This window comes from Heteronotia binoei, chromosome 3, assembly GCF_032191835.1.
Source record: "Heteronotia binoei isolate CCM8104 ecotype False Entrance Well chromosome 3, APGP_CSIRO_Hbin_v1, whole genome shotgun sequence".
Classification (NCBI taxonomy): domain Eukaryota; kingdom Metazoa; phylum Chordata; class Lepidosauria; order Squamata; family Gekkonidae; genus Heteronotia; species Heteronotia binoei.
The window spans coordinates 155,199,403-155,225,143 of record NC_083225.1 but is presented as its reverse complement, the minus strand read 5'-3'; the positions used below and the strand labels follow the sequence as shown (position 1 = coordinate 155,225,143).

General features: G+C 43.8%; 1 protein-coding gene across 3 annotated transcripts in view; it reads right to left on the bottom strand.

Moving 5' to 3' along the window:
* Nucleotides 1-25,499, bottom strand: part of LOC132568640 (uroplakin-1b-like) — a 54,847-nt gene extending 29,348 nt beyond the window's left edge. The window contains exons 1-4 of one of the 3 annotated variants that reach the window (XM_060234664.1): nucleotides 25,401-25,499; nucleotides 20,226-20,858; nucleotides 17,262-17,324; nucleotides 13,281-14,793 (exon numbers count right to left, since the gene is read on the bottom strand). In XM_060234664.1, coding sequence (XP_060090647.1) covers nucleotides 14,734-14,793; nucleotides 17,262-17,324; nucleotides 20,226-20,747 — 645 coding nt within the window. In that variant the 5' untranslated portion in view covers nucleotides 20,748-20,858; nucleotides 25,401-25,499 and the 3' untranslated portion in view covers nucleotides 13,281-14,733. The other 2 variants (XM_060234663.1, XM_060234662.1) reach the window with 2 other exon arrangements.
* Nucleotides 25,500-25,741: the final 242 nt, after the last annotated feature.

Genomic DNA, 25,741 nt, shown 5'->3' with positions numbered 1-25,741 from the left:
CCTCCTCCTCATGTACCAATGCAAAGAAAGGTCACTGCCTACACAATGGAGATTCAGCAAACTCCACATCATTTCCCTAATACTCCTAGTGGGGAGCATATACAAATTATCCTGCTGTCGTTAATATCAGAGAAGAAGGTTTGAAAGAGTATTTGATCTGTGACTTTATCCTTCCACAAGAAATTTGAGCTGGGGAGGGATCTGCTTCCATTTTAGCACCTGAGATAGCCCCAGCCTCTAATTGTCAAAAAAACAGATGGTTCATCAGCCACTAAATGTTCCCCCAATCTGCTGTGTAAGGCCATTTTATTCACCAATGTAAGCTTTTTGTACTATTCCCCCTCCTTCAGATTTCCTTTCTTTGGTAAAGCTAAATAAAAAGAAGCAAGGAGGTGGAATAACTTTACCACACTTTGAGAGATTAATCAAACAACCATATTTATACGATGAAAGCAATACCACAAAATAGACTTTGTTGGTGGTTTTGGGTGTTGAAGGGATCTTGCAAATGCCCTGATATATGCCCAGATTGTGACTTACCACCTACTAGTTGTTATTGCTATGTATGTGAAAGCATTTAAAATATCAGTTCAGCTCAATGAAATCTACAGTGGGAAATGTCACTGTTGAGTCCAACATATAAAAATGTCCTGTGAACTGACCAAAATGATTTCATACATGGATATCATTTAGGGTCTCCAAATGACCAGAGGAAAAACCAGCCTGATTGTCTCATGTGTTTTTAAAAGGTCTCAGTTCTGCAAATAACCAGGGTGAAGTTCTTTATAGCATGATAGAGATTAAGTAAATTGTTTGCTGATGCCTACAGATTTCAGCCCAGGAGCATGGTCTGACATTTGGAAACCCAAATGCCACTTCTGTTTAGGAAACAGCATCCATGGATAAAATCAGATGGACACTCAAGTGACACACAAGGTCTAAGCATTATTTTACTATATGATACCCATATATGAAATTACTGTATACCAAGCAGCCTACAAAGGTGAGATGACCAGCTTTTGGGGAGACAATGCTTAACACTATATCTCCAAGAGACTCAGGAAATCTTAGTTCTTGAATTTGTATTATGGCTTCCATGTGTCCTCCCAGTAGAGTTGCCAGATCAAGGTTGGAAAACTGCAGATGTGGAGATGGAGCCTGTGGAGAACAGAGTCCTAAGTGGGGTGCAATGCCATACAGTCCACCCTCCAAAGCATCCATTTTCTCTTGGGGAACACATCTCTGGAGTTTCAGAGGGTAGCCATATTAGTCTGTAGTAGAACAGCTAGATTTGAGCCCAGTAGCTCCTCAGGGACCAATGAGATTTTTGAGTAGGGTTGCCAGCTCTGAGTTGAGAAATGCCTGGAGATTTTGAGGGTGAAGCCAGGGAAAATGAGGTTTGGGGGAGAGAGAGACCTCTGCAAGGTACAATGCCATAGTTGACATTCCAAATCAGCCACATTCTCCAGGGAAATTGATATCTGTCATTTGAAGATCAACTGTAATACCTGGAGATCTCTAGGCCCCACTTGGAGGTTGACAACCCTCTTTTTGGGGTAAAAGCTTTTAAGAGTCAAAGCTCTGATTTTTGACTTTTAAAAGCTCATAACCCCCCCAAATATATATATATATATATATATATATATATATATATATATATATATATATATATATATATATATATATATATATATTTTGCTGGCCTCTAGACTTGAATCTAGTTGTACTTTCTAGGAGCTGCTAAAGGCAGGAAGAAGGGCAGCCATAAATGCTATTCAGAGCCTCCGTATTGTGTACTGTAGAGAAATGGAGATGGAGGAAACACTCAGAATATTCTCCAAAAAACGTGGGGTGAATATGAGGGAAACGAAAAAAAAATTAAAAAATGTGACTTTGTCCCCAGAACTAAACAAAGGTTAACATTAGCTGTTAATGTGACTTCAAAAAATAATAATAAAAAAAATAGAATAAAACGCTGCCTCCATGGCAACACTTCTAAGGGGATTGTTATAGTGGAGAGGCTGTTCTTATCTCTTTCTTTTTGGGCCATCTTTTTGCTTCCTGGGGAGGCAGGAAAATGGATTAAATACAAAGGTAAAGAAATCTCTCTCTGCCATGACAGAACTTGCCCCTCTTCAAAAAGTGCCAATGCAGCAGAAATGCTGACACTAAAAAGAATCAGGAACACACAGTTTAACCTCATAGGTGGGACTGGGGTATCAACAGGAAAGTAAGTTGAAAATATTCATAGTTATAATGGTTTAATATGAGCATGGTGAGGAATTACAGATCTTTACAGACAGTTTAAGTTTTCCCCATTTTGGGGTTCAGCAGCTGAAGGCCTTTGGACCAAATCTGGTCTCCTGAGAAGTACCACTTGCCCTTCTCTGGCTAACAGAAGGGATTTGTAGAGTAGTAGAACTTGCTGGCAAGTCAGCTAAGGTGGTGAGGCTGAGGTGCCAGCTCATTGCCCCTCATACTCTTCTATGAAAGCAGCTTGCTGCCCAGGAGTCTGGTCATGGGTGGCTGGCCACTAGGCAAATCATGTCTAAAACCAAGGGCTTTTTTGTAGAAAAAGCTCAGCAGGAACTAATTTGCATATTAGGCCATACCCCTGGCACCAAGCCAGCAGGAACTGGTTTCCTGTGCATTCCTACTCCAAAAAAAGCCCTATTGGAACCACATAATTTCCTACCCTGTCATAAAGTTTATCAAGGCACACTCAGCTAAACTTCTTTCCAAAGTAGGGAACCCCCTTGCTTTCAAGGACTAGGCACTATGAGCTCATTGATGAGATTTCTGAAAATTGCTAAGCAAAAGGGAGTGGGGAAGCCAAGAGTACAATGAGTGGGAACCCAAAATCCCCAAACCACCACTCACCAAGTCATCTGATTGGCTGTATGGGATGAATGGGGATTGTATGGTTTTAGGGCTATGGCCACAAAGAGAGGCACTCTGGTTGTTTTGGAGTGTTTGTTGCTAGTATATCGATATTGCAAAGGTTTCAGACAGGTTTTTCGTTGAAATCCCCTCCTTAAACACAGCAGGGTGTGGAGAATGGAATGGAATTTGCTTCTTTAATGCCAGTATTGTTTGGCAAGAGGCCGCTTTCTGCCAGACTAGCTTAGCAAGGGAACAACATGATGGCTTGATTGGATAAAGAAGCCTAGTCTCACAAGAGAAGGAACAGCAATTCAGGTTTGGAAAGAGAAGAGTTGAGATGTGTGCTCACAACACTGAATTGTGGCCTGGTGCTAGTCCACTTGAAGCACATTTGATAAAGTGAGCTCTGAAAGCTTATGGCAAATTAACCAATTAAAAGAGTCAGCCCCCCTCCCCAGAATTGCCAGCTACAAATAGGGTAATACCTAGAGTTTTGGGGGGAGGGGGAATAGGGAGGGGAGGGACTTCGGTAGGAGTCAGTGCCATAGAGTCCACCTTCCAAAGTGGCCATGTTATCCAGGTGAGCTGATTTCTGTTGCCCAGAGATCAGTTGCAATAGCAGCAGATCTCCAGCTACCACCTGGAGGTTGGCAACCCTGCCCCCAGAGAACAATCATTGGGAAATTCTCCTCCACCAGGTCCATTGACATGGAAGGTATAAGAGCAATCTTGTGTGGATGCTTTACTTTAGCATTAGAATTGTATCATCTACCTTCCTGACACAACTGAGTTGGAGATTAGAAGCTAGTACCAGGTAGAGCACTTACAACATTACAAAGAAAACAAACTGACTTTTAAAACCAACACTGACAAAACAATTTCGAACCCCTATGAAATCAGCAGAAAAATTCAATCACGAAAACCCACTAGAAATTTTGAGAACGGTGACTATGATAAAAGAATGATGTAAGCTACTTTGGGTTCCCATAGGGGAGAAAGTCAGAATAAAAATGAGGTAAATAAATGAATACATAACAATGAAATACTTCTATTACAAATAAAAGACCCAAGTGCGATAACAACAGATCGCCAAAAACTGTCACAGAAAAGCCTAGGCTAGAAACAGCTCTGTTGGTTTTAGCTTTTTTTCTTTCTGGAAGAGAGTGGTCTCAGCTGAATTCTGGAAGGTTACCAGAGATGGGGGCTGATTGGGCATCTAGGTAGGGGCAAGGAATTCCAAAGCTTAGGAACCAGAGCTGAGAAGTCCCTCTCCCATCCCTAGCGGCCCTCCTTCCTCACCCCATGTGAGGCTGAGACACAGATTAGGCCAGCCCTAGAAGATCTTAGATTATGGGCAAGCTCATATGGACACAGCAGTACTGAGATGTCCCTGGCCAAGGACATTTAAGGCATTACGGGTCCAGCTATAAATTATGAGATCCTTGTGCTTATTGGGGAACCACATTATGGGATTTTTATGCCTTGCAGACACATGCTGGTTCTTTTCTGATTGTGGTAACAGCAGGTGAGGGGAAATGGCCTTAGCCTCTTCCCACCCCTGCTGTTTTTGCATCCTCAAACACCCCCAGGGTACCATTATTATTATGAAACTTATAGGCAGCCAAGAAAGTTAGATGATGTTTACAGTGAAGCAAATAGCAGGTCAATGGGGATATTTGAGGGTGAGAAAACAGCAGGGGAAGGGAGAGACTAAAGGTGCTTGTCTCTCTCTGCTGTGCCCACAAACAGAAAAGGAATGGTGTGAGTCCCGCTGCCAGTTCTCACTGAATATGTGGACTTTGTAACACGCAGCCAGACCCTTAATGTCAACACCAGCCTTGAACAGGGCCTGGAAACAAAGTGGGAGCCAATGAAATGGCAACAAAACAGGGGGGAGTATAGTGAGATGTCTTCTGTACCAGATGAAATTGTATGAATTGCATTTAATCCTCACAAGAAGAGAGTAGAATATAGTCCCAGTGTTACACAGGAATTTTCATGGCAGAATGAAGAATCACACCCTCAGCATGCCAGGCCTATGCAATGATAACAATGTAATCCGTAAACTCCTTTCAACATGAACAAGGAATTCTAGGGTTTTAGCCACACACCCCCTTCCTGTATTTTCTTGCATCATTTAAAGGTCACCGTATTTTTCTATAGATGTGTAAATTCCACACACCAAAGACAACATAACCCTGCTTTATGGGGATGAAGGTGAGGTGCGGTCAAAGGCTCATATACCGTGACAAGTCACAATGACTGTCTTTCAGGGACTGTCTTTCAGCTCAATCCAGTCCCTGATCTACAATTAGCATTGAGGTGAGCACACTAACTTCTATCTAAGGAGAAAACGATGATAGACTCCAACCTGAAACACAAATTCCCCAAATAATTAGATTCAAGTACAGCTTAGGCTTCCAAGACAGACTGAAACCCTCCTGCGTTTCTTTGCTTTTCAGGAAACATTTCCATCATATCCCGTCTATCCAGGATAGCAGGGATTTTTCTCTACCTGTGACTCACAGGAAGGCAGTCTGCGATGCATATCATGGTACAGCTATTTCAGGTGAGAGTCTTTTTGTTGTGTGATGAATCAGAACAGTATCCCTGTTCATTAAGCAATGGACTTCCTTTCCTCCCTGTCCCCATCCAGAGAGGTACAGGGCACTTCCAGGTTTGAGGCTCCTAAGCCATAATAAAAATGCTAAAAATAACACAATTTGATATACATATAAACAAGCTGTCAAACTAAGCAATTGATTTTTTAAAAAAACAAAGTCGTGATTTGCATTCCCCTTTGAACTTGTGGCCCAAGAAGAAAGGCTGGCCTGCCCTCTTTGATTGACCCTGTCTCCCCACCCTGTTTTTTCAAAATTCTTCTTTTTGGTTGTTTGAAGTTTCACTTGCCCCCTCCCCCCACTTCCATTCCTTCTCTTTTAACCCCTGACAAAGTAGTCCTCTGGGTTTTGGTAGGTTTTGTGGCTTAGGCTTGCTAGGTCTGACTCAAGAAATATCTCAGAACTTTTCTGGGTGGAGCCAAGAGCAAGCTTGTGACAAGCATGACTGAACTCCAAAGGAAGTTCTGGCCATCACATTTAAAGGGACCATGCTCCTTTTAAATGCCTTCCCTTGTGGCTATTAGCCACAGTGTATGTGTGTATATAACATTTTTTGCCACTGTGTGACACAGAGTGTTGGACTTGATGGGCCGTTGGCCTGATCCAACATGGCTTCTCTTATGTTCTTGTGTTCTTATGTTCTTCTTTGGAAATAATGGAGGATGGGGGCACCTTCTTTTGGGGCTCATACAATTGGACAATTGGACTTGGGGGTGTTTTCAGGAGAGGCATCAGATGCTATGCTGAAAATTTGGTGCTGCTACCTCAAGAAACAGCTCCCCCCAAAGCCCAAGATACCCACATATTGATTCTTCATTATGCTGTATGGAAACCAGTCTTCATAGGGTATAATGCAATGCCCAGCAGACATTCCCCTTCTCCCCGCTCTTCTGATGACCCTGAAGCAGGGGGAGGGCCTCCAAACCAGGGGATCCCCTGCCCCCAGCTGGGGATTGGCAACCCTATTAGATGTTGAAGCAGCTGGCCTTCTTGGTTGGTATTCTGCACGTGGAGAATGAAGAAGGCCCCGCGGCCTCCCATTTTTAATGAAACAAGACAAGACTGTAGTTTCCCTTTGGCAGACTGGGGAAGACTCCTAAGATGTTTCTCAAACCTATTTTGAAAGTTGAACAAAGCAGGAGGCAAGTTGCACCTTTAAGACCAACCAATTTTTATTTAGAACGTAAGCTTTCATGTGCCCTTAAGCACACTTCATCAGACGAGGAATCCAGCACAGTGAACAAAGCCATACATAGCTGAGCAGAGCCATACCTAGCTGGTAGGCAGTGGCCCTAGAATGCAACATGGTACAGATTTAAGAACCAATGACAGTGAAGTAAAATTATCTGGTAGGCAGTGGTTTAGAATGTAAACCTTTGATCTGAGTAGCATGAGCATGCGAAAGCAACAAAACAGTATTATGTCAAAATGTGAGACTGTCTGTCAATGACAATGGGAGATGGGTTCAATATATGTAATGGGATAAGCAACCAAAGTCCCTGTTTGAGTGTGTCAATACAGCTAAAAGAGACATACATTGGGTAGTGATGTTCTTGTCCAACTAATTTACTTTTTAACATGTAAACATCATTCTAGTTTGCCATAGGAAAAAGGAATACAATAAAATTTAGTGAAAATGGGTAAAGTATATGTAATGAGATATTCAGCCAATATCCCTATTTTGAGTATGTCAATACAAATAATTATACTGATACACAATTCTAAAAGAAAAACACATTGGAATACTGTGGATGTATAGCTATAGTCACTGAGAGTGGGTTTAGCATCTGTAATGAGATAAAAAACCAATATCCTTGTTCAGTCCTGGGGAGGTGTTTGTTCCAAGTTTCATAATAATTTGTAATTCAGCAGTTTCTCTCTCCATTCTGTTCTTGAAGTTCCCTTGCAGTAAAACAGCTACCTCGAGGTCACCCATTGAATGCTTTGGAAGGTTAAAGTGTTCTCCCACAGATTTCTTAGTTCTGGGATTCCTAATGTCAGATTTGTGTCCATTTATCCTTTGGCGTAGCATCTGCTCCAATCCTGCTGACAGAGATTCTCACCTGAGAGCTCTACAACAAACCTTTTTGGAACTAAAGTACCCAGCTGATGAAGTCAGGACACAGATCACACACAACTCTCAAAACAGTTCAACATATCATCAACAAAGCCAGAATGATACCCAGAGAAAACCTGTTACAAGACAGACCCAAAAGAGAAAATAACAGAATACCACTCGTGGCCACACACAACTCTCAAAACAGTTCAACGTATCATCAACAACTTACAACCTCTTTTGGACAGTGACAGCTCTCTTTCAAAAGCACTGGGGGGTAAACCTTTTCTTGCACACAGACAGCTCCCCAACCTCAAACAACTCCTTACCCACAATAATACAGCATCTCATCTGAGCATGGACGCTGGTGTCAGAGCTTGCAATAAACCCAAGTGCCAACTTTGCTGCCACATACACCCAGACAACACAATCACTGGGCCTAACAACATTAATGATACCATCTCAGGCTCATTCACTTGTTCATCTTCCAACATTATATATGCCATTAAATGCCAACAATGCCCTTCAGTTCTCTACATAGGGCAAACAGGACAAATCCTACGCCAAAGGATAAATGGACACAAATCTGACATTAGGAATTACAGAACTGAGAACTCTGTGGGAGAACACTTTAACCTTCCAAAGCATTCAATGGGTGACCTCAAGGTAACCCTAACCCTAACCACCCCCCGCTCCACTCAAATCTTCTTTTTAAATACTCATCATAACCCCAGTTTAAGGATGCAGCTTCAACAAGCTTGGCTGGTTATTTCCCCATCAAGCTATTTTTGAGTTTCCTTTTTCCCTCTGTCAGGTAACATGGAAGCATGTAAGACAGGTGGGCAGATGCATTGATAGAAAACAAACTGCATATTTTGGCCCAGGGTGCTTTGGATTAAAGGGCCAGGCATAGCCCAATGACTGGTGCTCAGTCTTTTTGATACTTGCATGCTGTGCCGTCTTTGTCACACACTCAGTCCCTCATCTGGGTGAGGAATGAAGCCTTATCCCAAATTAAACTATTGGTGGTCCCTAGAGCCTCAGGCAGATTCCCCCCCCCCTAAAATATTAACATTACTGGAGGTCCTTTAACTGGGATTGAATACGGGACTATCTGTAAGCTTCACTTCTGAACCATGGCCCTTCTCCATAGCCACAGATTGGATGCCCAGTTGCTTTTTTTTTTTTAAGTACACAGTTGGAAGGGTAGAACACTGTTTAGTTGAGAATCCAGTCATCTGGGTTTGAAATAGCAGGGTTTGAAATGCTCATAAGGAAAACTAGCAAAAAATGGAGTCATTTTGACCCTCCGTGGGATTCAAGCATTACAAAAGGAAAGAACACACTGAAATAGTCTAATCCAATGTTTCAGCACTACATTTGCAATTGCCTGCAACCAACAGAACCAGGATCCTTTTCATGTTTTCAGAATAGAGTCTGCTTTGCAAACTAACCTTTTCTCTGGTTTCTTGTATCAGAATTAACACATATAAAGCTGCCTTATCTGGAGTCAGACCATTGGTTTATCCAGGTCAGTAGTGCAGACTTGGACTGGAAACAGCTCTCCAGGGTCTCAGATAGAGGTCTTTCATATCACCTGATAATTTTAAATGTAGACGCCAGGGATTGAACCTGGGATCTTCTGCATGCAAAGCCGATCCTTTGCCTCTGAGCCACCGGCTTTCCCAGCATAACTATGAGCTATATATTACAGGGCAGGTGAGTCTGAGGCATCTGGCAAAGCGACCTCCAACTCATAGAAGCTTATGCTTCAGTAAGTTCAATAGTCTTCACAGGTGCCACAAAACTTCTTTTTCAGATATTGCACTGTGGAAGTCTTGCCTTGATTACGGTTCTCCAGCAAACAGATCATCATGTTCTTATCCTTGTTTCACATTTGTATGTATCTTGTAAGGGTAACGGGTATGATAGCAACTGAGATAATAAATGATGTGATACACTGCAAGAATCAGATACAATATAGATACACGGAAGAGGTGAAAGAGATAAGAAAATTGGGGGTGGAGGGAGAGAGAGAAGCATGTAGCAGATAAGAAGAGATTCTGAATCCATCTTGCAGGCAATTTTAACTAACGTGCTCTGCTTCCCTGCAGTGTGTGAATGAACCCGGCTTCCATGTACTTCCATGACACTGAGGAGAAACAACCAGGGCTGAAGATTTGATTTTTATGCAACAGTAGAAGACACAGCTATTTTTTCCACCAGTGCTTTCAAATAGCTTTGAAATGAGAGTCAGGGTGATTAATCAGCCCTTTGTTAATGCCTCGAATAACAAGCTCCTGCATATTAACCAAGGTTGTGTTTCACTGGTGCTTGGAGGCCCATTGAGTGGATCTTGCCAAATGACTCCTCCTCCTCTCGCTGCTCAAGTGAAGACATCTCCAGAGAAAAACAACCAACAGTCTTCTTGTGGCACCTTAAGGACAAATGGATTGATTGTGGTGCAAAATTTCATGGGCCAGAGACTGCTTAGGAAAATGTGACAAATGGCCTCTAATCTTAGGCTGCAATACATCTGTTAATCTTCAAAGGGCTACAAAACCAGGACTTTTTTTTACTGATTACTTTTTGATGCATTGTCAGAAACCTAATGGGCAGGCATTAGCAGGTGATAATATTAATCTCTCTAACCTGGAAAAGTATCGCCTGCTGGTTTTATTTCTCTTGCCCAGTTGACAGCCCTTCCCCAGGCCTTGCTTTACTGCCACAGATTAACACAGCCAAGTCCTTCTCAGATCTGCTGGGAGACACTGGTTTCTGACAACCAAGAGCACTTCCTGAAAATCTTGCCCATAAAAATCAATGCTGTGTCATAGAATAAGCTGATGTTTGCAGATGGAGCAGAGCAAACTCTCAGAATTCCAGAGGATGGAATCAGAAATAGACAGCTCTGATAAATTCATATAAGAATGACTTTGAGTAAACCAAAATAAGATTATTCATTGAACAAGAGGAAAGTGGAAAAACCAAGAGAGAGCCTTTTCGAAGTGACAAGAACTGCCTACCAACAAATATTCTTTGGCTCTTTCTGTGAAAGATAAACTAGTTTGCAGCCCTTGGTCTGTGGGCAATTTATAACTAGCTGAGTCTTGTAGAGAGGACTCCTGGAGGAAATGACAGATGCAGTTACTAGGATCTGGGGAAAACAACAACTTAGTCCCATGTTAAATTCTGCTTAGCAGAAAACTGCCTGAAAAACAAACAGAAAATATAGAAGACACAGGAGAAGAAAGGAAATCTTGGTTGCCAAGAAATACTTATAGGAAAAGGTTCCTTCCTGCTGGAGAACATATGTAACTGCATTAAACTAACACAGACCATTGGTCTATCTAGTTCAGCATTGTCTACTACAATTGGTGGTGGTTCTCAGGCAGAGAGCCTCAGCATCTGCTACCCCAGTACCTTTTCAGGAAATACTAGGGTTTGAACTGTATGCAAAAGATTATGTATGCCATTGACGTGCAGCCCCGGCCCAGCTAACAAGGGAGGGGCCATGGATCAGTGGAAGAGCCTCTACTTTCCACGCAGAAGATCTCAGGTTCAACCCCCAGCATCTCCTGTTAAAAAGGACTAGGCAGTAGGTGATGTGAAAGATCTCTGTCTAAGGCCCTGGAGATCCCCTGCCAGTCTTGCAAATAGTGACTTTGATGCACTGATGGTCAGTATAACACAGCTGCATGTATGTCCTCATGCATTCAAGAAAACCATCAAAGAGTGAAGGAAACATGTCCTATTTTGCTTCAGAGGTGCTCTGTGGAGGATGTGAGAGACCAGAAAGGGCACTGGATAGCTTCTGAAACTGACATAAGATCCTCCAGCCCTGAAACAGTACTGAGGAAAAGTTTGGAATCTTGTTTGTCAGTTCAGACAATGCAGTGATGAGAGCTCATATTTGTAGATAGTTTTTTTTTTTGTTTTAAAAAACCCTAGCTTAATAATAATTAGTTTATCATGGTGGGGTGTTGTTGTTTTGACACTTTCTTTCCATTTACAAGGGTAATACTGTCCTTCCTTGCAGGATTGTTGTAAGGGTTACTGAGATAGCGTGAAAGGCTATAAGCATTACAGAGCACCTGTAAGTGCTAAGTATTTCTTATTTAGAAATGTCCGCCCTCTTTGGGGATCTGAAAGGAAAACATAGCACTACTATTACTCCGATTTGGCATAAACAGGTTTCCTTGCTGTGACATTTGTAATCCCTGAAATAAGCCTGGTTTTCACAGCGCATTGAACTGAATGCCTGCCAACAGTTTCAGGTAGGTATTACATGAACTGTTGCTCCTTGGCTTACTGTTCGACCTTGTCCAACAGTCGCATTATAGCCAAACCCTTCCCATTAAAAGTTGCTTTAGTAAGAGGTTTCTATGACCTCTTGCTGCCACCTACTGGTCACAAGAAACAATGTTACAATTATGTCAGTTTCTGACAATATTGTCAGTTCTTTTCCTGGAGATTTTGACTGCCATTTTACAAACTCCGAGAAAGCAAGACACTATGTACTGTCAGGGCTTCTCACTCTACATCTTAAATGGTCCCTCTGCCGCTTTATTTTCCCTGTCTCTTGCTGCAGGAGTGACTCTTCCTGTTGCACCCTACTGCACTGGGAGAGAAGAGCAGTTTCAGTTTTTATGCTGCTGTTAAAAGTTGCCTTCATGTCCTGGAGCTTTTAATTGATTCCAGGTTGCACCTCAGGGGAATACCTCTGTACTTTTAAATAGGACAGGCATGAAGTTCATTACAAATGTTGGCCAGTTCGTGGTTTGCAAAGTGAAGTTTGTGGAAGGTCAACCAGTATGAACTTTCCAGCTGTTCATGAATGGATAAATTTCCAGAAAGACTCTCTTTTCTACTCAATCTAAATGTTTACCAAATCCAAAGCAAATGGTGTGTGTGTGTGTGACTTGGAGGGCGTGTAGAGGAGCATCCGGGGGAGGTCCCCCGTGACTTTGTCTCTAGCTTGCACAGGATCCATTCTGAATCTGAACCTGTCAAATGACTGCCTGTGGCATGACCCCAGAAAACACTTTGGGGACCTTAACTCAGACCCTGTAAATCCAACCCTCACCAAACTTGGAAGGCAGGTAGAGAAGAGTCAGCCAGAGATCCTCTGTGTGGTTGGTGATGTAGCATGCTGGAGGGGGGGGGGGGTGCTCTACCACAATACGAACCTCACAAATTGAACTGGCTCATTCAGCACCTAAAAGTTTGTGAAGGTTTGTGGTTCATGAACCAAGCAAGCTACATACCATAGACTGAACTGCATTTTCTTAGTTCATGCCCATCCCTACTTTTAAAGCCCCTGATGAAGTGGGAGATGATTCAGTGGCAGCCTTTTCCATTCTACTCCTGCCTCCCCATTTCATTCATAAACAGGTAATATAGTTTATAGTTCATTCACTTTATATCCCGCCCTCCCCACCAAAGCAGGCTCAGGGCGGCTGAAGGAGGGGGGGCACTGCAGAGACACAAAACAGGATTGGGCAGGAAACAGGCAGGAGATGCCATAGCTGCCTTGTCTTCTATTTTATTGAGGCTTTAAATTGTATAGGGATGTTATGAGTAAGAACTTAAAAACTCTAGTTCTTACACCGACAGAAAAGCTGGATCTAGACCTCAATACCCAGACAGCAGTGTTCTGTTCCCCAAAGCAGAAACATAATGCTCCCAAATCAGACACTGCAACTAGTGAACACACAGGCTACCTTAGTGAAATAAATTTATTCACTAGAATCAAAAGCTTTTATATACACATGATCAGTGGCTATACAAAGGTGGCAATGCAATCCTGTTCAGAAAGATAGTCACCCTTAAATTCCATGCAAAGTTTCAGGGCAGAACCTATCAACTATTTCTTGGCTTACCACCCCCCCCCCCCCCCGCCAAAAAAACCCCAAACCCAACTATCCTAGTAGTCTGCACATTGTGGAAACATAGGAAAAAGCACCATCAGCAAAGGCGGCCTTACTGGTAAATGAATCCCATCAGCTCAAGTGACTAAACTGAAGTATTTTGGTTTTAAATGCATTTCAAAAGGCCTAAATAGATTATAAAAACATGAGACCTACTTGGAATTTGGAATCGGCCCGAAGATTCTAGAATTCATTTAAAGATCCCCAAGAAAAATGGGTTTGCTGGTTATTATCCCACCTGGACTTACATATTCTGAAGAATCAACGGACCACCTCCACCTTTCTCAAATGGTGGTGGTGGGGCAACAAACTGGGTTTAACCACTGCAGGTAGAACTGCAAACAGACATACACTTCATTCCATTTACAGATCTAAATACCAGAATCAATCAGAAACCCCAAAGACTTTTTCCTAAGAAGCAGCATTCTAGATAAGTACAGTTAATTCAGATTTCAAACTGTGAAGGCTTCTCACAGTAGCACAGCCGGTCAGCCCATCCAATTCACAAGCCAGTTCAGCAGAAGGCCTGTCACTCAAATCTTCAGAGTCCTATTAATGGTGCTAAACAACCTTACATCAAAGTATGAACTATGGATCAAACACTAGGTCAGGAAGTCTTGATGCTGGAGTCTTACAAAGTGATCTTTGAGATGATTTCCTGGTAAATGTTACAGCTGATCTATGTGTCCATCAAAAGCATATGACTCAAATTTTCTTGGACTATACTTCTATGCTGTGCAGCAGCTGATTATGCTTGAATGCTCCTTTGGAAGAACTGCCCACCACCATACTGGAATCCTGTTAGCTTTTTGTATGCCCAGAAGGGTTCTTTTCCCCTCCCATTAGAAGAGCATTCAGCATGCAAAACCCCATCTGAAAGGGCTCCGACCAGCAAAAACTGCACTGGCTGAGTCTGCTGCTTATGCAGAATGGCTCTTACTATTGCAGGCAGAGAACCTTCACATGTTTTGGATAGCCTTTGCAGGAGAGCAGTGATACACTTCCTACAAGGCATCAAGGGACCATCTGTGTTCCTAGAAAGCTGTTTATTTTCTGTCCTTCCAAATAACCCAGCACTGCACCCATGGTGGAAGTAATCAGTTATCACTGACACTGTTCAAAATGATGGAATCTGCAAAGAGAGGAAATATGAAAAGAGCAGTGTTGGAAAACGCTGAACCCATTTAGGGTGAAGCACTGAAGGCATCCAAAGGCAGTCTCTTATGGTGTGCAGATTTTCATTTCACTGGTACGTTGACTCTTCATTTTCTTCCTGTTCTCTGTGTCTTATCATAGTCTGGACCTAAAGGGCAGCAAAAATTGCAGAGTTCAGTTGATCACTGTAGAGCCTCACAGCAGATATTGACAAACTCTGAAGACTAGTTATAGGATGAGATCTCGTTTTACCTGCAGCCTGGAATACAGCAGCCCCTTACTGCACAACAATGCCTCTTTAATGTATCTTAACACACATCTCACCTGTGTAGCAGGAACTGGAATGGTCACACCAGTATTATGTCATTTTTTTTTGCCAGCTTGAGTATAACAGTTGCATACCCACTGAGGTGAAAAGAGTCATAAAAAAAATAGAGGCCTCCTGATTACAGGAACCAAATCAATACATCATTTTCTCCCAGACAGAAGAAAAGGTACAATTCACTGCCTCAACATAATTCAACAAGGTGTACATAAAACAGAGTCTGCTGCTGATATGACTGTCACCCCAACTCGACTTCTTGATGGCAGTGAACAGGTATGATGTCTTTTCCCTCCTAGTTTGTGGGACAATGAAGGAGTCCTCTTTGCTGGTTGCTCTGAGGTGCAGTTTTGCCCCAAGGGAAATCTGCACAGCCAGTTGCCACAGTTGCATAAAAATCTGGGCCAAGTGTAAACAAAATTGGATGTGCCTGAGAATGCAGATCATGGAGGGCAACCAAAAACTGAACTTAAAAAACAAAACAAAAACCAAACGGTACTTTTCAAAAGACAAATCACTTCACCCCAGCATAAACAGAGTGAACAACATGACGTGGTGTGAGATAGGGAATGCAGGTTGGTTGCTAATAGAGTAAGCCTCATTAATGCTTGTATGTCTGCTTCCAAGTCTGCAGAACCAAGAAAACAGCCAATTCGCAGACTGTGACCATCCCCGAACTATCCTGCACATTCAGCAACTTTAGCTTGAAATTTCCTAAGATGTTTTTAGGAACAGAGAATTCCTGCAAGAATGTGCGAAAAGATAAAATATGCTAAAGTTCGAGGACACCACACTCTGGCCCTAGAACAGCTAACAAGCTAACTCCAGCAGGACACATGTGATGTGCTTGAACCTCCCTGTGTAGTCAGCCCCACTAGCATGGTGATGTAAGGGCAAATCATCGCGGAGATGGATGGAACTGATGAGCCTGGCAAAGGGGCAACAAAGATGTCAACAGGGAACAGCTGGTATTGAGCAAGAAATGGCTACACCCACATTTGGAGACTAAGGAGAAAGGATTAAAAAGGTGAAGAAAAAGCAGGTACACCATGATGTCATCAGCCCTACCAAGAAGGGAACCCAGATGTGTTGGAGGAGAGTCCCAACTGCCATCATCAATGGAAATCTCCTGCTCGAGCAACCTGTATACACAACTAGTCTGAACAGCCCCACCCTAGGTGAGTGAACAGTATGAGTGACACTTTACTAGGATGCTTATGTGGTTTCAAATAAAGCCTACAATTTATTCAAAAGGATTCTTTGTTTTCTGCTGAATGTAGGCTTGCAGGCCCCAGCCCTGCTCTCAGTGCTGGGGTAAGGGGAAAAAGGAGCCACAGGTGTAATTTTGAATCTGTATCTGCTAAGCAATGCAAACACAAATTCCATCTAACAGCATCTGACCCCAAGCAGGCTAAACATGCCATCCCAATGAAGGAAGCTGAGAGGAAGGAAGTTGATTCATTTGAAATGTGGCATCGGTGGAGAGTTTTACAGATACCTTCGGCTGCCAAAAAGGAAAAAAACCCAGTGGGTTCTAGGTCAAATCAAGTCTGAACACTCTCTAGAATTTAAAACAACCAAACTGAGGCAATCATTATGGGAAGACAAGACTCACTGGAAAAGACAATGATGCCAGGAAACACTGAAGGCAGCAGGAAAAGAGGAAGGCCCAACATGAGATAGATGGCTCAGCAAAGGAAGCCAGGGCCCTCAGGTTGCAAGACCTCAACAAGGCTGTTAACGACAGGGTCATTAATTCATAAGGTTGCCATAAGCTGGAAAGCACAACACACACAAGGACCAGACGTAGTGCCTTCTTCTGATGCTGGGCATGCTCAGGGCTATCAAATCATGATAACCTTCTTAGCTCAGTTCACCCCACAAGGGCATTGTATGCTCTTTGGTCATCTGCCCCCAATTCCTTTTAAGCTCAGGATTTCCACTTGTTTCCTGCTGTTAGTGTGCATTTTCCTTAGCTGATTCTTTTCTCCCCCTCACCTGAAGTTTCCCCCCTGCCCCATCTTAGTGACCACCTTTTTGTTAGTGCTTTAAAATAAAGACCCCCCTTTTAATTGAGAAGTGTGTGATATTTCTACCATCTCTTCCATCAACCAGGGCCTTTCCCTTCCAAGATACAACTGTGGACTTATACACTTGGATGTATAATCTTTTGATTCTTATTTCCCAGACTACAATTGTAAGAATATATTCACAGCCATGGTTTCTTCTCTACTAGCTCAGAGAGGCAGGGTGCCCTTTAACCAGGCCCTCTGTGTCCTGACAAGCCCACATACCTGTTTCAGCATGAACTGTAAAGGGTCATCAGGCTTCTCGTACACCAAGTTTTCTGTGATGTCCTGTGATTGAAATAGACAGATGAGGAATTACATTTAACACCTGAAGACAAATACTGAAAGGGTACCAAAGTCCACTGCCAAAGGCATGGATGGATTATAATTTGTATAACTGCATGTAATTATGTAAATCAGAGTCAGCCTGAAATGTATGAAATTCCAAATTGTACAGAGAACAACTGATGGTAAACACTTATGCACTGCAAAACTAGTAAAATGGACTTCATACAATTCTCTTCAAAATACAACTGCAAATTATTCCTCCAACTTGGAATAAGAATAATTTATACTTACAAATTAAAGTGCATCTAAATGCTACAGAGTTTTGTCTTTCCTCTACACAGTGAATCCAAGAAATTATAGTTTGGGGAGAAGATACTATAAATCTCTGACAGTTCCAGAGTATGGGTCGGTGGAACAGCAGTATCAAACACATATGCATGAACACATGAAGTGCCTTATACTGAATCTATCAAAGTCAGTATTGTCTGCTCAGGCTGACAGCAGCTCTCCAGGTTGTCTTATGCTGAGGTCTATCATTTAATTTCAACCCATTGGTTCTGGTCCCAGAAGGTCGGACCAGAACCAATGGGTTGAAATTAAATCAAAAGAGTTTCTGGCTCAACATTAGGAAGAACTTCCTGACTGTTAAAGAGGTTCCTCAGTGGAATCAGCTTCCTCGGAAGGTGATGGGCTCTCCTTCCATGGAGGTTTTTAAACAGAGGCTAGATGGCCATCTGACAGCAATGAAGATCCTGTGAATTTAGGGGGAGGTATTTGTGAGTTTTCTGCATTGTGCAGGGGGTTGATGACCCTGGAGGTCCCGATTCTATGATTTCAGCTCCTATCTAATCCCTTTTAACTGGAGATGCCAGGGATTAAATCCAAAGCAAGCAAACCCTGGTGAATGCTACTCAACTTGATACACATAAGAGAATCCTCCCAGGAATTGTACTTAAGCTACTAAGAAAGGTGGGATACCAACATGCAAATAATAGAATATTCAGAACCCTCATCACACTAGAATACCCAGATCCCTTGGGAGGGGGGGGAAGCCATAACAACAAAATTGGCACAAATTTTATAGTATGCAAAGGACTCAGAGCTAGTGTAAAAACAAATTCTGAAAACATGAAACTGGTTAGCAAACGACACCAACTTTTCATTTCCACCTCCATCTGCTTTCAAATTAGTAAATATGTTTTAGTAAAAAAATGTTCTTTTTAGGGTTTCTTTAACCTTGGACTTTTTTGGAATTAAAATACTTGTAGTCAGGTCAGTGTGTTGTGTATACTAACAAAGCATTCAGGATAGAAGCCTGTGTAAAGGTTTCAAAATTACCGTACATACCAAAGTGTCCATATTCTGAATTCAGCTTGACACGTGATGAAAGTTGACATTCATTTCAACCAGGGTTTCCTGTGGAAGCTCCTGGTAGACAGTGCCTAATATAACTGAAATGAAACTGGATGCATTTCTGAAACATCAGTTTTAAAAACTTAATTTTAGAGGGACAATTAAAAACAATAAAACCTTAAGCTGTGCATTGGGGATATTACACTGTTAACTCATCAAATTTAGTAGTACATATCCTCTTTTCTTCCAAACCATCTAGCAACATCCCAAACTGTGATTTTTAAATGAACAAACAACAGGATAATGTGAATTAGAATTTCTGCAGAAGGATTTCCTTGAGAGCATTTCCCCATACTCAGTTTCAGATCTAGTATAAGTGGATCCTTTACTGGGGAAACACACATTTTCTGTTTTTGTCTCAATTTGCTATTTTTGCAAATAAAAGCTGGTTGGTTTTATATTTTAATTGTATATTTTAATTTTTTGTTTAAAGGAAACAAAAAAAAGAATGAAACCTAGTTTGTCTGTCACTGGTTACATAACATTCCTTCATGATTTAACTAACTGCGATTATTGTACTTGGTGCAATTGTTCACCTTAGATGTACAGAGTCATTTTGAAGTGGATCCATGTTTTGGGATGTGTTAACCCTAACTCATTGTTAGTTCTTTACAAATTAAATGAACAAAAATGATAGCACAAACAAAGACAGCAGCACTCATATGCCTGATCATCAAGGGAAAAAAGAGACCCCCCCCATTCCATAGAACTGCAATGAGAAGATCCACATGCAGTAGTGCTTTTAGGGTACCAACAGGCTGTAGAAAAAAAATGTCCTGTCCCTTTAATGGACACTTAATGGGATGTTATTTACCAGGGGCCACTATTTACCTCCATGCCATGAAAAAGCTTCAGCAGCCCATTTCTGCACTTTAAACTTCTATTAAAGGGAGAGGACAGATTTTCTTCCTTCTCCAGGTGGCCGGCAACTTTACATTCTTTTCACTCCCCCCTCATAAGCAGTCTTCTCTACCTAAAATCTGATCCTTTGCACCACCCCTGATTTAAAACTAGATTCCAGTAGAGAAAACAAAGTCTGGGGTTGAAAGCTACCCCTGCATGTGCAAGGAACACCCCCAGTGTCATATGCACAATCACCAGTATTCTAGGCCCCTCACTGGGAATTTCCCATCATAGCATTACTCCCAGGTCTAACTTCCATACTGTGACAATGGGCCAGGCACAGATGAGTGGATCTCACTCCAATTGCCTGGCTTCAAAAGCAGGGCTTTTTATGATCTTTTCTAGGCAGAGAGTCACTTGTGTGAGATCTATGGCCAATTCCCTCATTCCTGGGGTGCAGATAAACGGGTGGAAGACTGGCCTGGCTGCTGCCTAAATCCTGAGATCCCAGAAATCTGTGTATAAAATGGGACTTGCTGGTGTAAAAACAGAATCTAAGGAAGTAGAGCTAGCTCAGGCTACCCTTGCAAATAGTCACGCCCAGTTAAGGGAGCTATGGGAAAAGTTACAAAAGGGAAAGTTCACCTGAAATATTTGCAGAATGTGATGCTGTTCCATGTACCTAAGTGAGACCTCAAAGGGGTCGTTATACACCTCAGGCATGGGCTCCGTATCCTCTGGGAACTGGGTTGCTGAAGTTGTAGCCTGTGGTTCTGATGCGTGATCTGAAACAGCTTGTGGTTCTGAGGCAGCTTGTGGTTCTGATGCTTGTTCTGAAGCAGCTTGTGGTTCTGATGTTTGTTCTGAAGCAGCTTGTGGTTCTGACGCTTGTTCTGAAGCAGCTTGTGGTTCTGACGCTTGTTCTGAAGCAACATGTGGTTCTTCCAAAGTGGCTTGCACTTCTGATAACTGAGCCACCTCAAGAGCTTGTGCTGATATGACTGCAGCTGTTTGTGATACAGAAAGACTATATGGATATTGAGTTCCAGACTGCACAAGCAAGTTTCCAAGTGCTTCTACAGCATCAGGAAATGACCCATCCGGAGGCCCAGTAACCGCAGTTTCATCTTTAGTTGCTGGATCTGTAGTTTCTTCTGACTGGTCCATGGGCAATTCTACTGTGAGTATTTAGGATGTAGCCACAAATGGTTCAAATGTGGAAACTGGCAGTTCAAAGTTGGCATGAACGCCTGTTATCAGGACTCTTTCAGAGAGCAGCTACAACACACAACAAAGAAAAAAGGTGTAGTTTAGCTACAGGTGTAGTTTAACACATATATGGCGCTTTGCATAATGCCAGGATTTATATTAATCTAGAGCTGTTGGCCACTCACCTACCTATTCATGTAGTTAGCTGAAAAACAGTGCTTATTACTCAACTGGAACACGTGAAACCAGAATGCATGCTAATGGAGTCTATAAGCTGTTAATTTTTCTCCCATCAGGAAGCTGAGAAATGTTTGTGATCTATTTTTGCAGGAGTAGCCAATTGATTCTGTAAAATATTTTAAAAAACAATTTGTATGCATATATCAGATAGCTGGTAAAGCCCTCTCTCTATCACCATGGTGTTTGAGGGGTTTTTGGGGAGGGGGGAATCCCCTGTCTTCTGGGAGGATCCTTCCATTAGTGCAGATTTTCAGTTAAATCCAAACCATTATTTTTATATATTACTGTTAAATACAAGTAGTGGATCAGTTGCTTAAAAAGTTTGTTTGCAAAACTGGAAAATGGCTAAATTTCATAAGCTCAGGAGCTGTATACTGGCATCGAAACCCCAAGCTGCGCCAAAATAAAGCCCTAGAGAAAGGATTCAACACTGCAGTCCAGGAAGAACAAAAAAGATGGGTACATATGCATGATTTTATTTATTAACATATTTTCCTCCAATGGGGACTCAAAGCAACTTACACCATATATTCCCACAATAACACTATAAGACAAGAACATAAGAAGAGCTCTGCTGGATTGGACCAATGTTCCATCTAGTCCAGCATCCTATCTCACACAGTAGACAACCAGCTCCTCGGGACAGCCTACAACAGGGCATAGAGGCTGAGGCTTTCCTCTGATGTTGCCTCTTTTTTTTTTTTTTTAGTTTTAATTTTATCCCGCCCTCCCCGCCGAGGCAGGCTCAGGGCGGCTTACAAAACATGATATGGTATCATGATATAACAATACAGGTAAAATCAATCAGCAATATAAATACAATATAAATTAATTTTAAAAAGCTAAAAACAATACAATGGTGCTACAGTCTCTGTATTATCCAGGCAGTGTAATATTCAGTCTGGTTACGTCTTGAAGGCTTCTTAGAAGAGGGCAGTTTTGCAGGCCCTGCGGAACTGGTTGAGGTCCCGCAGGGCCCGCACCTCCTCCGGCAGCTGATTCCACCATTGGGCCGCTTTTATAGAGAAGGCCAGCTCCCTAGTTGTTTTAAGTTTGGCCTCCTTAGGCCCAGGGATCCCTCTTGACACTGGGATTCAGAGGTTGACTGACTCTGAACATGGAGATTACCTTTAGTCACCAGAGCTAGTACTCACTGATAGAAATATCCTAGAGAGCCAGTGTGGTGCCGTGGTTAAGAGCATTAGACTCTACCCTGGAGAACCAAGTATGACTTCCCACTCCTCCACATGCAGCTACTGGATGATCTTGGGCCAGTCACAGTTCTCTCAGAGCTGTTCTCTCAACAGCAGTTCTTGAAAGAGCTCTCTCAGCTCCACATACCTCACAGAGTGTCTGTTGTGGGGTGGGGTAGGGAGGGGAAAGAGATTATAAACCTCTCTGAGACTCCAAGTGCAGTGCAGGTTATAAATCCAATCTCCTCCTCCTTATCCAATCCCCTTTAAAGTTGTCCATAACATAAGGTAAGCTAAACTGAAAGTGTGTGACTGGCCCAAGTTCACCCATCAAGCTTTCATTTGGGAAAAAGGAGGAGGAAGTGGCAATTGGAATTATATCCTACCATTCACTAGGAGTCTCACATTGGCTCTTTCTTCCCCAGGAGCTAGGAACACTTATTTGGCATACCTTATGAGCTTATTTGTATCTGACCTGATTTTGGGTGCTTTCACACACACCAAATAACACACTTTCAGCCAACTTTCAGTGCACTTTGCAACTGCATTTTACTGTGTGAAATGGCAAAATCCACCTGCAAAGGGCCATTAAAGTGGATTGAAACTGCAGCATTCAGCGTACCTGAAAGTGCTGACACCTCTTTCCCTATAGTATATGCAGAAGACAAGGACTGTGCATAGGGCTGCCGATCTCTAGGTGGTGGCTGGATATATCCCACTATTACAACTGATCTTCAGACAGCAGAAATCAGTTCAACCAGAGAAAACGGCAGCTTTGGAATTACACCTCACTGAAGTCCCTCCTCTCCTCTGATTTACCCCCCCCCCCAAAAAAAAACTTCCCTGCCCAGAGCTGGCAACCCTAACTGTGCCCTCAGCTCACATGGCAAAAAGACATGCAAGGGTTGCCAGCCTCAAGGCAGGGTCTGGAGTTCTCCCACTTTTACAACTGATCTCTAGCTGACAAAGATCAGCTCCCCTGGGGAAAATGGCTGCTTTGAAGGGTAGACTCTCCGGCATTGTGCCCTTCTGAGGCCCCTCTCTTCCCCAAACCCCAGGTATTTTCCAACACAGACCTGGCAACCATATGCAAAGTTCCCTTCAAAATGGTACCTTATCTCTCTCTCTCTCCCTCCCCCCCACCATCATTCACTCCCACACTTGGGCATAGGAAGGCTACAAAATGTCTTCATGAGGCATCCATGTAAAAATTACATTACAAACTTTATGCGTGGATCATCCCACTGGGTTCCCATCAGAATTTTTCAATATGTGTATATGCAGAAGAATATGCATTCTCAGGAAGTAGCTCTAACTCCTCCATCTTATCCTCAAAACCAGCCCTGAGGCACAATAGTCTGAGAGACTGACTAGTCCCAGAACCTAATGGCAGAAGCAAGCTTTTAACCAAGGTCTCTCACCTTCTAGTCCAGGGGTGGCCAAACTTGCTTAACATAAGAGCCACATAAATAAACATCAGATGTTTGAGAGCCGCAAGACATAAATGTCAGACGTTTGAGAGAAGGAAGGAAGGCAGATAGGGAGGGAGAAGTGGAAAGAAAGCAACTTTAACTTGAAATGCATTCTCCAAGCAGCCGGCTTGCTTGGCTTGGATAAGTGATTTAAAGAGATAAATGTTTTCTCCAAGGCAGACAATGGGACGGGGTAGTGGTGACTTTGAGAGCCATACAATATGTGTAAAAGAGCCACATGTGGCTCCCGAGCAACAGCCGGCCACCCCTGTTCTAGTCCTTTACCTACAGACGAAGGTTTGCTGAGGGCAGGGGAGGGCGTTGGAGCTAGAAGGAACGTTTAGGGTGTCTTCTAAGAAGCTCTGGTTCCCCTGAGCCCAGGGCGGTAGCCAGAATTTGGAAGGTTGGGGGGCATTTACATTTTTCCGGGGGGGGGGGGGACTGATGCCCCACCCAGTGCCCCAAACAACCTTCCCTCTAGTGGCTCCCTCCCTGCCTGCCCCCCCCCCCCTCTCTCTCGCCACAGCCCTTCACCTCAACCAACTTGCTTTTGGGCTGGGGGCCCATGGATCAGCTGTTTTGCAGGCCCTTTAACTTGTGCAGGGGCTGGGGACTACGCACAGTTTCAGTGGCAGGGAACAGAGGGCTGCAGTGAGCTCACCACCACCTTCTCTTCCCCACTAGTAAAATAACAGGCAGGCTGGCAGCAGAAGCAGGTCCCTGCATGAGTTAAGGGCCCCCGAAACAGCTGATCCACGGGCCCTTTAAGTAGCAAGGGGTGGGGGTTGCTCCTGCTTCCAGGAGCGGCTCTAGGGCGAATAGGCCCTAGGCAGGCAACTCCCCCCCAGCCACGGCGCTCCGCTCGCCCCCACCCTCCACGGCGCTTGCTCACCCCCCCACCCCCCCCCCGCTGCTGCGCTTCTCCCCCGCTCGCCGCCCCTCCTCCCCGCACGCCGCAACTGCTGCCGGTTGGCCACTCCTCCTCCCTCTGCTTGCTGTGACTGCTGCCAGCCCACGCGCTGTTTTAGTGGCAGGAAAGGGAGGCCTGCAGCGAGCTCACCGCTGCCCTCTCTTCCCCACCAGTAAAAGTAATGCCCTTTGCAGCAGAAGCAGCCCCCAGCCAGTTAAAGGGCCCGTGGATCAGCTGTTTTGTGGTCCCTTAACTTGGGCACTGGTAGGGAAGAGAGGGCAGCGGTGAGCTCGCCACACCTTCCCTTCCCTGCCACTAAAACAGCCCGTCAGCCGGCAGCAGAAGGGGCCCCGAGCCCCCTCAAATTAAAGGGTCCGTGAAACAGCTGATCGGAGGCCCTTTAACTCAGGCCAGAGGCTGGGACTGCTTATGCCCCCCTCCCCACTCCAGAAGCCACCTCTGCACTGCCCTGCAGCCATGGCAGAAGCCCCAGGGGCTGGTTGGGGCCCCAGAGTCAGGGGGCCTCTTCCAGAAGTCAAGAGGGCTGTGCCCCCACAGGCCCCCTCGTAGCTAGGGGCCTGCCCAAGCCTTACCCCCCTCCCGACGGTTTGAGTGAGCCCCTCACCTGACCCTCCAGAGAGCCCTGCTTCTGTAGCTCCCCGAGCCCCGCCATCTCTGAGTTAAGGCGCTTTGCATCGGCCGCCGCCCCAAAGCTCTATTTTGCCTCTCAACGCTATCCGTAGGGGACTGGTCGGGGAGGGGTAAGACGCCACAGTTGCCATGAGAACCGGCTTACTTTCTTTTTCCTCCCCCCTTTCAGTTAGCGCGGTTGCGGATTCGTCAAGGAGGGAGCGAGGCGGTGAAAGCCCAGTTCTGAGTTACGTGATTGGACCCCGAGCACCGGTACCTTGGAGGAACATTTTATTGTTGGGTGGGTGGGAAATCGCGTGCGTTGAAACCATTGATTTGAAGGGGTGGAAGTCTGGAGTTTGCTCAGGGACCTCCTTCCAGCTCCTTTAGTCTTTTAACTCGTGCGAAGGGTGTGTGTCTGTCTGTTTTACTGGTCTGTATTAATAAGTTGTTTTGTGAAGGGGGAGCGTCGAAATGATAGAATTCCATTTAATTTTAAAAAGGACA